The sequence below is a fragment of the Limulus polyphemus genome, unplaced genomic scaffold (assembly GCF_000517525.1).
Source record: "Limulus polyphemus unplaced genomic scaffold, Limulus_polyphemus-2.1.2 Scaffold7378, whole genome shotgun sequence".
Taxonomy (NCBI): domain Eukaryota; kingdom Metazoa; phylum Arthropoda; class Merostomata; order Xiphosura; family Limulidae; genus Limulus; species Limulus polyphemus.
The window spans coordinates 18815-30569 of NW_013672988.1; the positions used below are offsets into that span (position 1 = coordinate 18815).

At 35.2% G+C, this 11755-nt stretch overlaps 1 protein-coding gene across 1 annotated transcript in view; it reads left to right on the top strand.

Moving 5' to 3' along the window:
* The window catches only part of LOC111089795, a 39113-nt gene that overhangs the window by 17160 nt on the left and 10198 nt on the right, over positions 1-11755 (top strand). Inside the window, exons 5-7 of the mRNA XM_022402889.1 lie at positions 1168-1294; positions 2963-3260; positions 8829-11563. Coding sequence (XP_022258597.1) covers positions 1168-1294; positions 2963-3260; positions 8829-11563 — 3160 coding nt within the window. The remainder of the gene's footprint in view (positions 1-1167; positions 1295-2962; positions 3261-8828; positions 11564-11755) is intronic.

The window sequence follows — 11755 nt, forward strand, 5'->3', positions numbered from 1 at the left end:
TTTAGTAATATACATTATCCATTAGGGATAAATGTTTGGATTTTAGTAATATACATTATCCATTAGGGATAAAATGTTTGGATTTTAGTAATATACATTATCCATTAGGGATAAAATGTTTGGATTTTAGTAATATACATTATCTATTAGGGATAAAATGTTTGGATTTTAGTAATATACATTATCCAGTATTTTGTTAAACGTGCACGAAAGTAGAACGCATTTTATTAATGAGACAAAGATTTGACCAATAAATCACAGCTTTAGAAAGACAAAGATTTGGCCAATAAATGACATCTTTAGAAAGACAAAGATTTGGCCAATAAATGACATCTTTAAGAAAACAAAGATAAACAAAGATTTGACCAATAAATCACAGCTTTAGAAAGACAAAGATTTGACCAATAAATCACAGCTTTAGAAAGACAAAGATTTGACCAATAAATGACAGCTTTAGAAAGACAAAGATTTGGCCAATAAATGACATCTTTAAGAAAACAAAGATAAACAAAGCTTTGGCCAATAAGTCACAGCTTTAGGAAGACATAGGTTTGGCAGTGTTTTCAAGTTTTAATAAGACAAAGATTTGGCCAATTTTTGACATTTTTAGTATGACAAGTCTTTGTCCAATATTTCAAATCTTTTAATAAGATAAAGACTTGATCAATGTTTCACATGCTGAGTAAAATAAAGATTTGGCTTGTGTTAAGACCATAAAGCTTTTATGAATATATCACATATTTAATAAGATAAAGCTTTCTTCATTATATCACATATTTAATAAGATAAAGCTTTCTTCATTATATCACATATTTAATAAGATAAAGCTTTCTTCATTATATCACACCTTTAGTAAGACATAGATTTATCCAGTGTTTCACATCTGTAGTAAGTTAAACACCTGGGTAAAGTTTTACATATTTACTAATACAAATCTTTGGCCAGTGTTGACATCTGTAGTGAGACAAGTTCATAATATATTTTCTTTAAAATTACATTATGTTTTGTTAATATCTACGAATCTTAATTATGAAATCCAAATTACAGCGAACACTGAAGGTCATTTTTGTTTTATTTTGCTAATTTTCAAAACCTGAAACTAATAGCATACAGTTTTGTTGATTTTCCAAAAAGATATCTACGACCAAATTAATAACTTTGTTTTAGGCATCCGATCCTGAGATTTATATAAAAGAAAGCCAGAATACAAGACGTTCATCATGGCTACAGGAAGAGGACAGTGGTGTGGATGAACTAATAGACATTCAAGGTCAAAGGTCGCAAGATGGAAGTAGTAAGTTTTCAATAAATTTGATTACACGGTGAACATAAAAAAAAAAGATTTCTGTAGCTGTGAATTTTGTTATCTGAAGAAATACGTTTTTAATAGTGAATCACAATTCTTCAGATGTAAGATTAACCAAACGTATTTATAGGCCATACTAGTGAAGTGGCTACAATACACAGTATAATGAGGTATCTTTTTTCTTTCAGCTGTTGTGTATTATTTCCAGATTTGTGTTCCTTTTTTTTATAAAGACTCTTCATAAGCAGAGAATTGTTTGTTGTAGTAAGTTATTTTAAATACTTGTTTGTTTGGTATGATATAACTTGTATATAAAAAGAACTTTCGTTGATAGTGGTTGCCAGGGGTAGCAGGCAACAATAGAAATATGTTGTCTGTTGCCAGTTGTGTGATGCTAAACCTAGAAGTAGGGAGCCGCCATGATCTTCCTTACCCTACTGTGTTTATTAATTAATTTGAAGTACAAATAATCATTATGGTGAGGTATATTATTGTAAAGCACTAACGTTACTAGAACTTTAAGCTAGTGATAAAAACTTTATTTATAACCAGCTGGAGTACTCGTCTCCTGGACGGAATTTATGTAAGTTCTTAATTAATGAAAGGTTAGCTTAGGACATGAAAAGCTGCTTCCCTTATATGCAATTGTAAAAACTGCAAAACCCCCATAAAAACTGCAAAATATGAAACAGCATATTTGCATGCATCTTCATATAGAACCAACAAATCGAATTTGGTGAAGATCCATCTACAGGGGTCGAAGTAGTGGTAAAAATCCCCAAAACCACATAAAAACTGCAAAACTGAAAATTTGAATGTACCCCGCATGGACCCAATAAACCTATAAACCAATTTTGGTGAACATCCATCCACGCCCTGCGAAGTAGTTACTTGGACATACAACAGACAGTACTATTATGTTTACATAGATAAAGACAGTACTATTATATTTATATAGATGAAGACGGATATAAATATAATAGTAAGATGAAGACAGTACTAGACGTCGGATGAGCCTCGGATACTCTTGTTTGCGCCTCATCAGATGAGTGGTGTTTGCGCAATAAGTTGATAACGTATAACCTTACCAAAGTTGCATACTAGGTATTTACTCTGTGTGTTACTCATAAAGTCAAGTACTTACATTATAGACAAATGGAAAACAAGCATTACGTACATTTTGAAAATTAGCATACGATAAAAATGTTTAATGTCGTGACTTGTTTGCATGAATCTTGAGATGAGTTGAATGCAAAATAGTAAAATGTACACTTGAAATATGGAAGCAGTATTCACTCTCCATGTTAATAATGTAAGGGGTCGGAGCTTCTTTGCGACCCCACAGAACTTATACTGCTAGATCTGATTCTTCGAGACGGCTTTTCGGGTGAATATTATCACGATTTCATTAATAATCTTGGTAGGGACATCAAAGATAGTCCATTGTATCGCTATGTGCTTAACAATAAACAAACAACGAAACAAAATACGAGAAGTTTGTTTGCAGTAAGTTGTTCTGTGTATAAATGACGGGGGTGCATCTTAATTTTTATACAATGATTTTTACCATGACACATCAGACGCATTAAAAAATGAACGTAGTATACATATCTGATGTACAGTAATGGGGCTTAATAATAGTGTCTTATTCGATAGTCTCGCCATCTGACGCCAGCCCTTACAACCTTAGTAGTGGACTACCGTCGCCTTTAACAGAGAATCTTATATCACCAGGAGGCGAAAGTGGAGTAATGAACAACGAAACTATTTCCAGGAGAAGGGCTGAATCAGCGGAGATCAGCAAGAAAGAGCGTGGGGCTGTATTTCAAGGTTTCAGTAGAAGATCAAAAATAACCAACAGTTTATACGAATCTGGAAGTGGAAGTCAACACGTCAGTAGATCAATAAAGAGTTCAACAGATTCAACTCCAATCCCCATGGAAGCAAAAACCGAGTAACGTTATTAATTGCTATCTTTTTAAAAACGTCTTTAGTTCTAGTATTTTATAACCACACATTTTACTCATAAATTTAAATAGTCTTATTTTATGCATAAAGAAAACTTTGCTATTTCTTCATAGCTTCGTTTATTGGTCAAATGAAAAGCAATACATTTTACATTTACTTCAAATACCCAAGTAGATCATTTTGAATACGTAATCAAATACGTAATACGTTTAGCATAATAATAGATAAGAACTTAAATTTCAACGCAAATAAATAAATAATTGTAGGTGATTTTGAACTTTAATAAAAATAACTAAGTGTTTTAATAACAAGTATTCATTTTAGGAAATAGATCTCACTAAGTTATTACTTATCAATCAATCTTTATCAGTCTGTGTTTAATGAAACCAGTTATTTTATATATATTGTAGATAAATTTAAGAAAGTTGATTATTCATATTACATTAGCGCTAAAACCTATTGGAAGAGAACCGTTGAGCCCTCCAGCGGCACAGCGGTATGTCTGTGGACTTACAACGCTAGAAACCGGGTTTCGATACCCGTGGTGGGCAGAGCACAGATAGCCCATTGTGTAGCTTTGTGCTTAGCTTCAAACAAACAAGAGCTGCTGATGTGAGATTCGTCAAATTTATTAATAATAACTTCTGAGTGAAAGTACAGAAGAGTGTATTATATGTCAACCACACCATATCTGTCATATTAGTGCCGAAGAGGCCTTTCGTCCAATATAAGACTTTTCAGGTTAAGTGCGATACCACAGACTTAGTAGTGATTGAGAAGCTATTTATATAAGAAAAACTGCTTGACAATAACTGTCACGGTATGAGTTGGTAAATCGTGAAATTCGCGATAATCGTATAATTACTTTTATATTGCAGTACTAATATTCGGATGCTTGAAGCCTGTTTGATCTGTGATTATGACCTATAAATTAATATAATAGAGATGCTACTGTTACTCCACTGTCGTGAAGCTCCCTCTCAGATATGTAATATTGCAATTACTTTGATTCTTTTTCATTTCTAGTAAATTCCACTTTATCACAAACACACAAGCACACCTTTCTAATTCAAACTAATCTCCTGACTAATCACTGTTTAGCTGTCATATTTTATTGGTTTAAAACCATTTCATACCATGTGTATCATACCTTCTTACTTTAATATAGAATTTTTCAGAATGTTTCACGCTTTCTAGGATGTGCAGTTTTCATATAACATGTTGATCAAAAACGTTGTTAAATTTCTTTCTCTCTAGCTACCTATTGTTCTGTTTTATTTCTCAAAGGTAACACTTTGTCTACCTGTGGGGAAGATAGCTGTAAAGTTGATCTTAGTTTATGAAACTGGACAGCAGTTTTCTCTGATAGTAGGTCAAGTGATATCTTGAGGTTACAGTCTCCCTTATTTTCTGATAGGAATTACGTGTAATGTGCGTAGTAGCGCTGGTCACGTGTTGCTTTCTCAGACTGGAACATCCTAACTCAACTGAACACAGCAAGTTTATGGAAAATAAACTACTTAGGGAAGAGTTATAGTTCTCCAGTAAGGCGATCATTATTTGTGCTGAAACAAAGCACAGGGACACACTCTTATTTTGTGTTAGAAATAAAGACTGTTTTCACTGTGTGCTTACATTTTTGTCCTTTAAATTTCTTTGCACAATCGTGACCACAGGATTTTATTGTAGAGTTTTTGTTTTCTGCTGACGTGTATATTGCCAGCAACGTTAACTCTTCTTTTATCAAATTAAAAAAAAACACCTCTTTCTTAAAAACTCACATTTTCCGCAAGAGGGACTAGACCAAGAGGGAGAGTTGGTCAGTGAAGAGATATAGTTTTCCGAGAGAATTGTTGTATCTAAGAGAAATCCTATCCTGCACTGAGGGCTTTCACCGATGCTACGAATGACTACGACTTCATTCTCTTTACAGTCATAAACTCAGGAAAATCAGCCAAACCCTCTGGTGCACGCAGCACAGCAGGATGATTATTTCTTCTGAACATTTATCTCAGTGTGCTGGAAGCATGGAAAACAGCGGATCAACACAATTGAATGGCATCTGGTGAGTCTGACATCATATGGACCAATCTACACAGGACTTCCAGACTGTTCCCAACCTCATCTCTCGTAAGCCACCTGAGACTCGAAGTCTATCAGTAAGAGCTATTTTCCTGACTGTTGAGACATTTTCGAGTCTCTGAACCAGAAGGTATTTTGTAAAGATGACTATGGATCACAGAGAAACTTGGGGTTGAGATGTGCCAATAAATGTGCTACTAAGCACAATTTGTTGTTATACAAGCCCTGACCAGGGACTGTCTACTCGTCATAGGATCAGAGTCCCTGAGTATGCTAACTACAACTCAGTCAAATATTTACTAACAATTCCCAAAGAAGATGGTTTGGCCACAAACACAGAATCCCGAGTTAGGCAAAGCAGCTTTGCCCCGATTTTTAAGGCAAAAGAAGATTTTGACCATTTCCACAACTTCCTGAAGAATTTCAGGCAAGTAACTGTTTAGAATGGCAGGTCTCCAGAACTAGCAATCCAATGTCTAATCAGAAACTTGAATGTTCTAGAACAAAATTCCATAAAACACTTAAGTAAGGCACAACTATGGGACTATGAGACAGTCATAATTGAATTTTGCCGACAGTTAAGCTCCGTGGAAAACCAGCCAATCCATTGGTTTGAGTTCTAGGCTCAGAGGAGTGGTAACACTTAGAGCTTGACTGCATATGTAGACGATTTACCCTACTTGTATTGTAACACATACCCAACAAAGACTTCTACAGCTGGATAAGACATCCTATTGGGTAAATCCATTTAGAGACTATCCACAGAAATGAACAGACATCACTTGGGTGTGAGAGAGATTCTCACCCTTACAGAGACAGTTTTTATCATGATAAGGAATAAAGTGATAACTTTTACCCAGTAATCAGAGAAAAAGAAGCTTGCTGTGGATACGTCTCTGACAGACTATCTTACACAAACACCTACATTCTGAAAGTTAACCAGCCACCAACACATCCCAGCACCACAATACAATAACATCGTGGTACACAGTGAATGAGCAATCCTAGCCCTTCCATGCAATCTGTGCTTCTTCCCTGACGTTACTCTGGAAGAGAGGATCTGATTTGCTTGTGAAAAGTTGGGTCATTTTCAAATGAACTGCCCATACCTTGCCAAGGAGCAAGGTATGCAACGCTATTGTTTTTGACTGACAGCTGAACAGATTCAGAAGATCCAGCATCAAATAATAACCACTGCCACTAAGGCTCTAGAAAAGCCAGGTCTGGACAGCAATTTGGAGAGCACGGCAAACAGCATTTTCTGAAATGTTCAGTGGTCAGCCCAGGTCTCTTGGAGTTGGGTTTAGCTCAGTACATGCCTGTATAGGCAAGAGATCGAGTTCATGGTTGATACAGGAGTGACCTGAACATTGATAATCTCTCACGATGTCAGGCCCTCTAAGCAAAGTCACCACTATCGACACTACTTGTATGTTAGGAGGTTCGCAATTTAAATGGATTATACTTTGCTGAAATGGTTAAAGAACTTGAAAAATCTGTAAAGGATGATAGCACATTATATAACAAAGTTGTGAGAATGTGACTCTGTCATATTGCATCTTCCTGGCCTACAACTCTAGAATACGGACCTATCTTACTCAATCTTGAAGGAAATCAATTTCACCTGGAAATACCACATCATAAAAATTAAAACTTGTCTAAATAAACCCTCGCTCTAACTGCTTTTCTTCACTTCATACCGATTTTGATAGGAGGAGACTTGTTTTGTTTTTTTAGAAAAATCTTCCATCAAACAAAGGTCTAAGATATGTTGACAAAGCGATGCAATTACCCATACATTTTTTATTTAGCTAAAAAGAAGATCGTTAGACAATTTGAGAGTGTTATCAGATGGATCCCGAATTACTGAAATGTGTTTATTATTTCTGTCATTGTAGTGTATAATCACATTCGTTAATGAACTACATCTCTCTCTTTCTCAACCTATTTATTTTTATGTAACGCCTATGATAAGCTAAACTATTAATTTCAAGAGTCCTTCAAAATAAACTAAAATAAATGAATGGTAAACAATAAAAAACTATCAATTTTATTACAATTTTTCTTATAAAAATGAATAACGTTTCTTTGCTCACTGATTCAAATGTGTGTTAAATAGTAGTGATTGTGTAGTTACAGTTACAGAAATTTCTAGTCCAGTAAGATAAACGCAGGTTAATATGTCTATATTTTCTATCTAGACAAATGTATGAAAATTATTTTAGTTTTTTCATATATTAGGCTTAAGTGTCTCAATTATCGTTAATCTGACTGAGCAGTCTTTTATTGTTAACAGCAAACTAACCAGAAGTTAAGGATGAAATAATCCAAACTGATCAGGAAACCAGTTTTATCTGGTTTGTAGCCATTGCAAATGAAGTAAGTAAATGCTAAGTGTACAGAGGATCATTTGTTACCTCTTCAAAATGCTGATCAGGTTGAGTCACAATCTGGTTAAAAGGGGGTTTAAAGCATAGGATTAGTCTGTATAACATTTTGCTCGCATGTAACAAAAATAAAACTTTAATGAAAAAGAAAGCGAAATGAAAACGAAACTAAACACCAAAAGAATTTCAAAAGATTCCACTAGTTACATTCCAGGTTATACTAATGACAAATAATAGCTTATGTCCACACGTAGCAAACGAATTATCTGACATACTTATTGACTGCAAATGTTGTTGTAAATAGTTAGGAAACACATCAAACTTTTATCTTTATATTTTGGTTAAAAAAAACATTTACCTTTATGAAAAAGAAAAACTCATTTTTTTAGTTCGTTAATCACTAATTTGACCAACGTAAAACTGGTGTCATCCTGTATTAATTTGGGTCGTGTGTTTATTTGTCCTTAAAATCCTTCCAATTTTTTTGGAGCTAGAAGGACCAACTTGGCAAGTGGACCCAGCATGGCCCAGAAAGGTCCTCATCCTACTGAGAGGACTAAAATGTACCTTAAAGATTATTCAGACGTCATGAAGTCTAGGAGTATGAATCTCACATCAGATTTTATGATTCAGGCCCCTCGGGATCATGTTTGAAACTGAGTTCATACCCTCATTCACAGGCGTATGTGCTCGAGTACCTAACAGTTTGTTTTCCGGGTACAAAACTTCCTCGTGATAGCTGCCGTATATTAATTCACGTCGTATTTTATTCTTGTCTGCAATACTCCCACTCATAAGCTTAGCGGTACCAAACACGACACACGTACTAATAAGATACCACTGGTACGTGTTCTAGTGGGGTTTCTTTTGGTATGGATCCTCCTTGGAGTAGATATAAAAAGAAATTGTGGGTAATGGTTTCTCAGGGCTTCTTTGAATCATGCTATACGTTTATACTATTTATTTAAAATAATTGAACGTAGTAGAGATATGGTAATAATTTCTCAGTAATATAATCTATTATTAGATATGGTAATATTTTCTCAGTAATATAATTTATTATTTTTATATATCAATTATTCTAGAGGAAAACAACGACAAATAGATTATTTTGATGAGAAAGTTGAAGGTGGAAAGCTATTCCAAAACACACAAGGAATTATAGGTCGAGCTACAACAACATTTATAAAGGATGAACATTGTGATGAAGAGACTAGATCGAATGTAGATACTACAATTATTTTGGAGAATGATACAGAGAGACACTGTAACGAAGAGGCTGGATCCAACGAGGCCAATGCAAAGTTTACAGGGAGTAGTAGAGAGAAACACTGTGATGAAAATGGTGTATACAATGGAGCTACCAAACTAATTATAGGGGCTGATGCAAGGAAATATTGTCGTGGTGAAGTTGGATCCCAAAAAGGTGAAGAATGTTTGATTTCAGAAGTTTTTTCAAAATTACCTAAACGGAAAGTTGCAGAGTTGACAAGAAAAAAATCTGGTAGAAAATCTGTAAAGAAAATCAAGTCTTGTTCCAGCTCGCGACTTCCTGTCTTTATAGGTCATTTGAAGCACCCTTTGTCTCGTGCAGGCCAAGAGAAGGGCAGGTATAACATCAAGCCAGCTAAAGTTTTCCCTAAACGCACTATGTTGTATTCAAGCAAATGTCAAGGAAGGCCTACATCGGACTATAATACATACACTTCTGGCCAACATAGGCCTATCTCTGTCCACAGTAATGGAACATGTAGCTTTGTTGAGAACGTTAACAAGTTGACTAAAGCATCAAAACTACCTAGGTTAGTCCAGAACATGAAAGTATTTTCCAGATCAGATAATGCCACTGAAAAAATAAAACATGCTAAAATTAATCAATCCAAGGTTCCACAGCTTACAAAACGAGAGATATTGACAACGACCAATAGGCGAATTAACCGTTTGGCTACAAAAGGTAGAAAGAGTGGAATACATAATGGGAAAAGGAAACTAATTAATTGTTCGAAGTATGAAACGATTGTTGATTCTAGGAAAAATAATGAAAGATTCATAGATCAACCTGACGATGTAAGCAGAGAAAATATCACCCGGAAAAAGGCAACTTTTACTGTGTCTCGTGAATACAAAACACAAACAGAAACATGGAAACGATTTCAACAGATCTGGAGACAACTTGTTGAAACTGGCAGCTTCCAAAAAAGGCCTTTTCTGTTGAAAAGAGATTTTACCGACACTAACCAGCTAGTGTGGGACAAGACCAAAAATTCCCTCATCTTAAAAAACGTACCTGTAACTTCAAAAGTTTCAACCTTTAAGATTTTTCCTGGGGTAAACCTAAAAATGGACTATGCCGTAAATAATAACGTTCATTCAAATTTAACTGAGCTTACTTACACTGAAGGAAACAGAAGACCTTCCAAACATACTCCTCTTTCTGTAAAGGACACCCTGATGACGAACGGTCACGACACACCTTTCTCGGTAACCAGTGAAAATGTGAAAATGAATTTTGAGCACTCAAATAGTGTGATAACGAGAAACGCAGCTGTTTTGTCTTCCATAAATGTAAACGAAAAAGAAAATGAAAGAAGTGAACAGAATGGTTCTATGTTTAAACTAGAAGGAAACGTAAAAAGGAATTACGTCACACAACATGAGGTGGACAGCGTCAGAGGTGTACGAAGCAAGCAGAAGTCAGGTTCTGGTATTCATATTTCCAACCTAACAAATCAAATTACCACTTCAACAACTGGCTGTGCTGAAAAAAATAGTTTATGCAGGAAAGTTGTTGGTGATATATCCATGAACACGACAGGACAGACAACGAAAGAGCTAGAGTGTCCCAGTCATATCTTTTCTATTATAACAAGCGAAAACTCTGGTGGAGGGAATGAACACCGTGAAAAGGTTAACTATGCTACACGAAGTAAACGCAGCAAACAAAAATTATTTCATAAAAGTGGGAACGGTCTAGAAAACAAGAATTGTGCAGAAGTAAGGAATAACACTATTGAACAACTGGACAATCAAACAATAACTGGTGATATAACTAACGCGGAAGGGGAACAAAGGGATGAAACAAAACTTAACACTAACTTCAATATTAGAAGGAACATCAAAGGGAATGAGTTCGTACAAAATTACACTCACAAGAACAAAGAATGGAGAGTAGAACAAAAGTGTGCCTCTAAAGACAAATCTGGTGGTGTTACAAACAACAGGAACTCCAGAAACTTTTCTGTTAAAATGTCAATAAAAACAGATGTAGTAACGGAAAACAAAGAACGTTTTATGGACACCAGATTTAATACAAATGATGGGAACTACGATAAAAGGAAAAAATCACGAGGAAATATTCATCTGGGTGTTATGAGTGAATATAGCGAATTGGAGAACTGTTATCTTAACATAAACAGTCCAAACGAAACACGAGCAGACGAAAGTGTAGCACGTAGCTGTAACCTATCGACGACCAGTGGCTTTATAAGGGGTATTGAACACCTAACGAATGGGACTGAGTTAAACACAGCAACTACTTTTACCAACAATAATATACCCATCATTGATGAAGAAGAGAGTAAAAAGGAAGATCAAAACGCGTCTGAGAGTAACGTTACAGCGAAAAACAAAGGAAATGAGTCACCACAACATCTCACGGCTAAGAGTAATGTTACAGCGAAAAATAAAGGAAATGAGTCACCACAACATCTCACGGCTAAGAGTAATGTTACAGCGAAAAACAAAGGAAATGAATCACCACAACATCTCACGCCTAAGAGTAATGTTACAGCGAAAAACAAAGGAAATGAGTCACCACAACATCTCACACCTAAGAGTAATGTTACAGCGAAAAACAAAGGAAATGATCTAACATTGTAACGTCTTGGTTAGTAAAACGTGCACGCCATCTAGCATTGTAAATTTTTGTTTATTGTAATATTTTAGTAAGTAAAAGGTGTACATCATATAACATTTTTGGTAGTAAATCATCTATATAATCTAGCATCGCAAC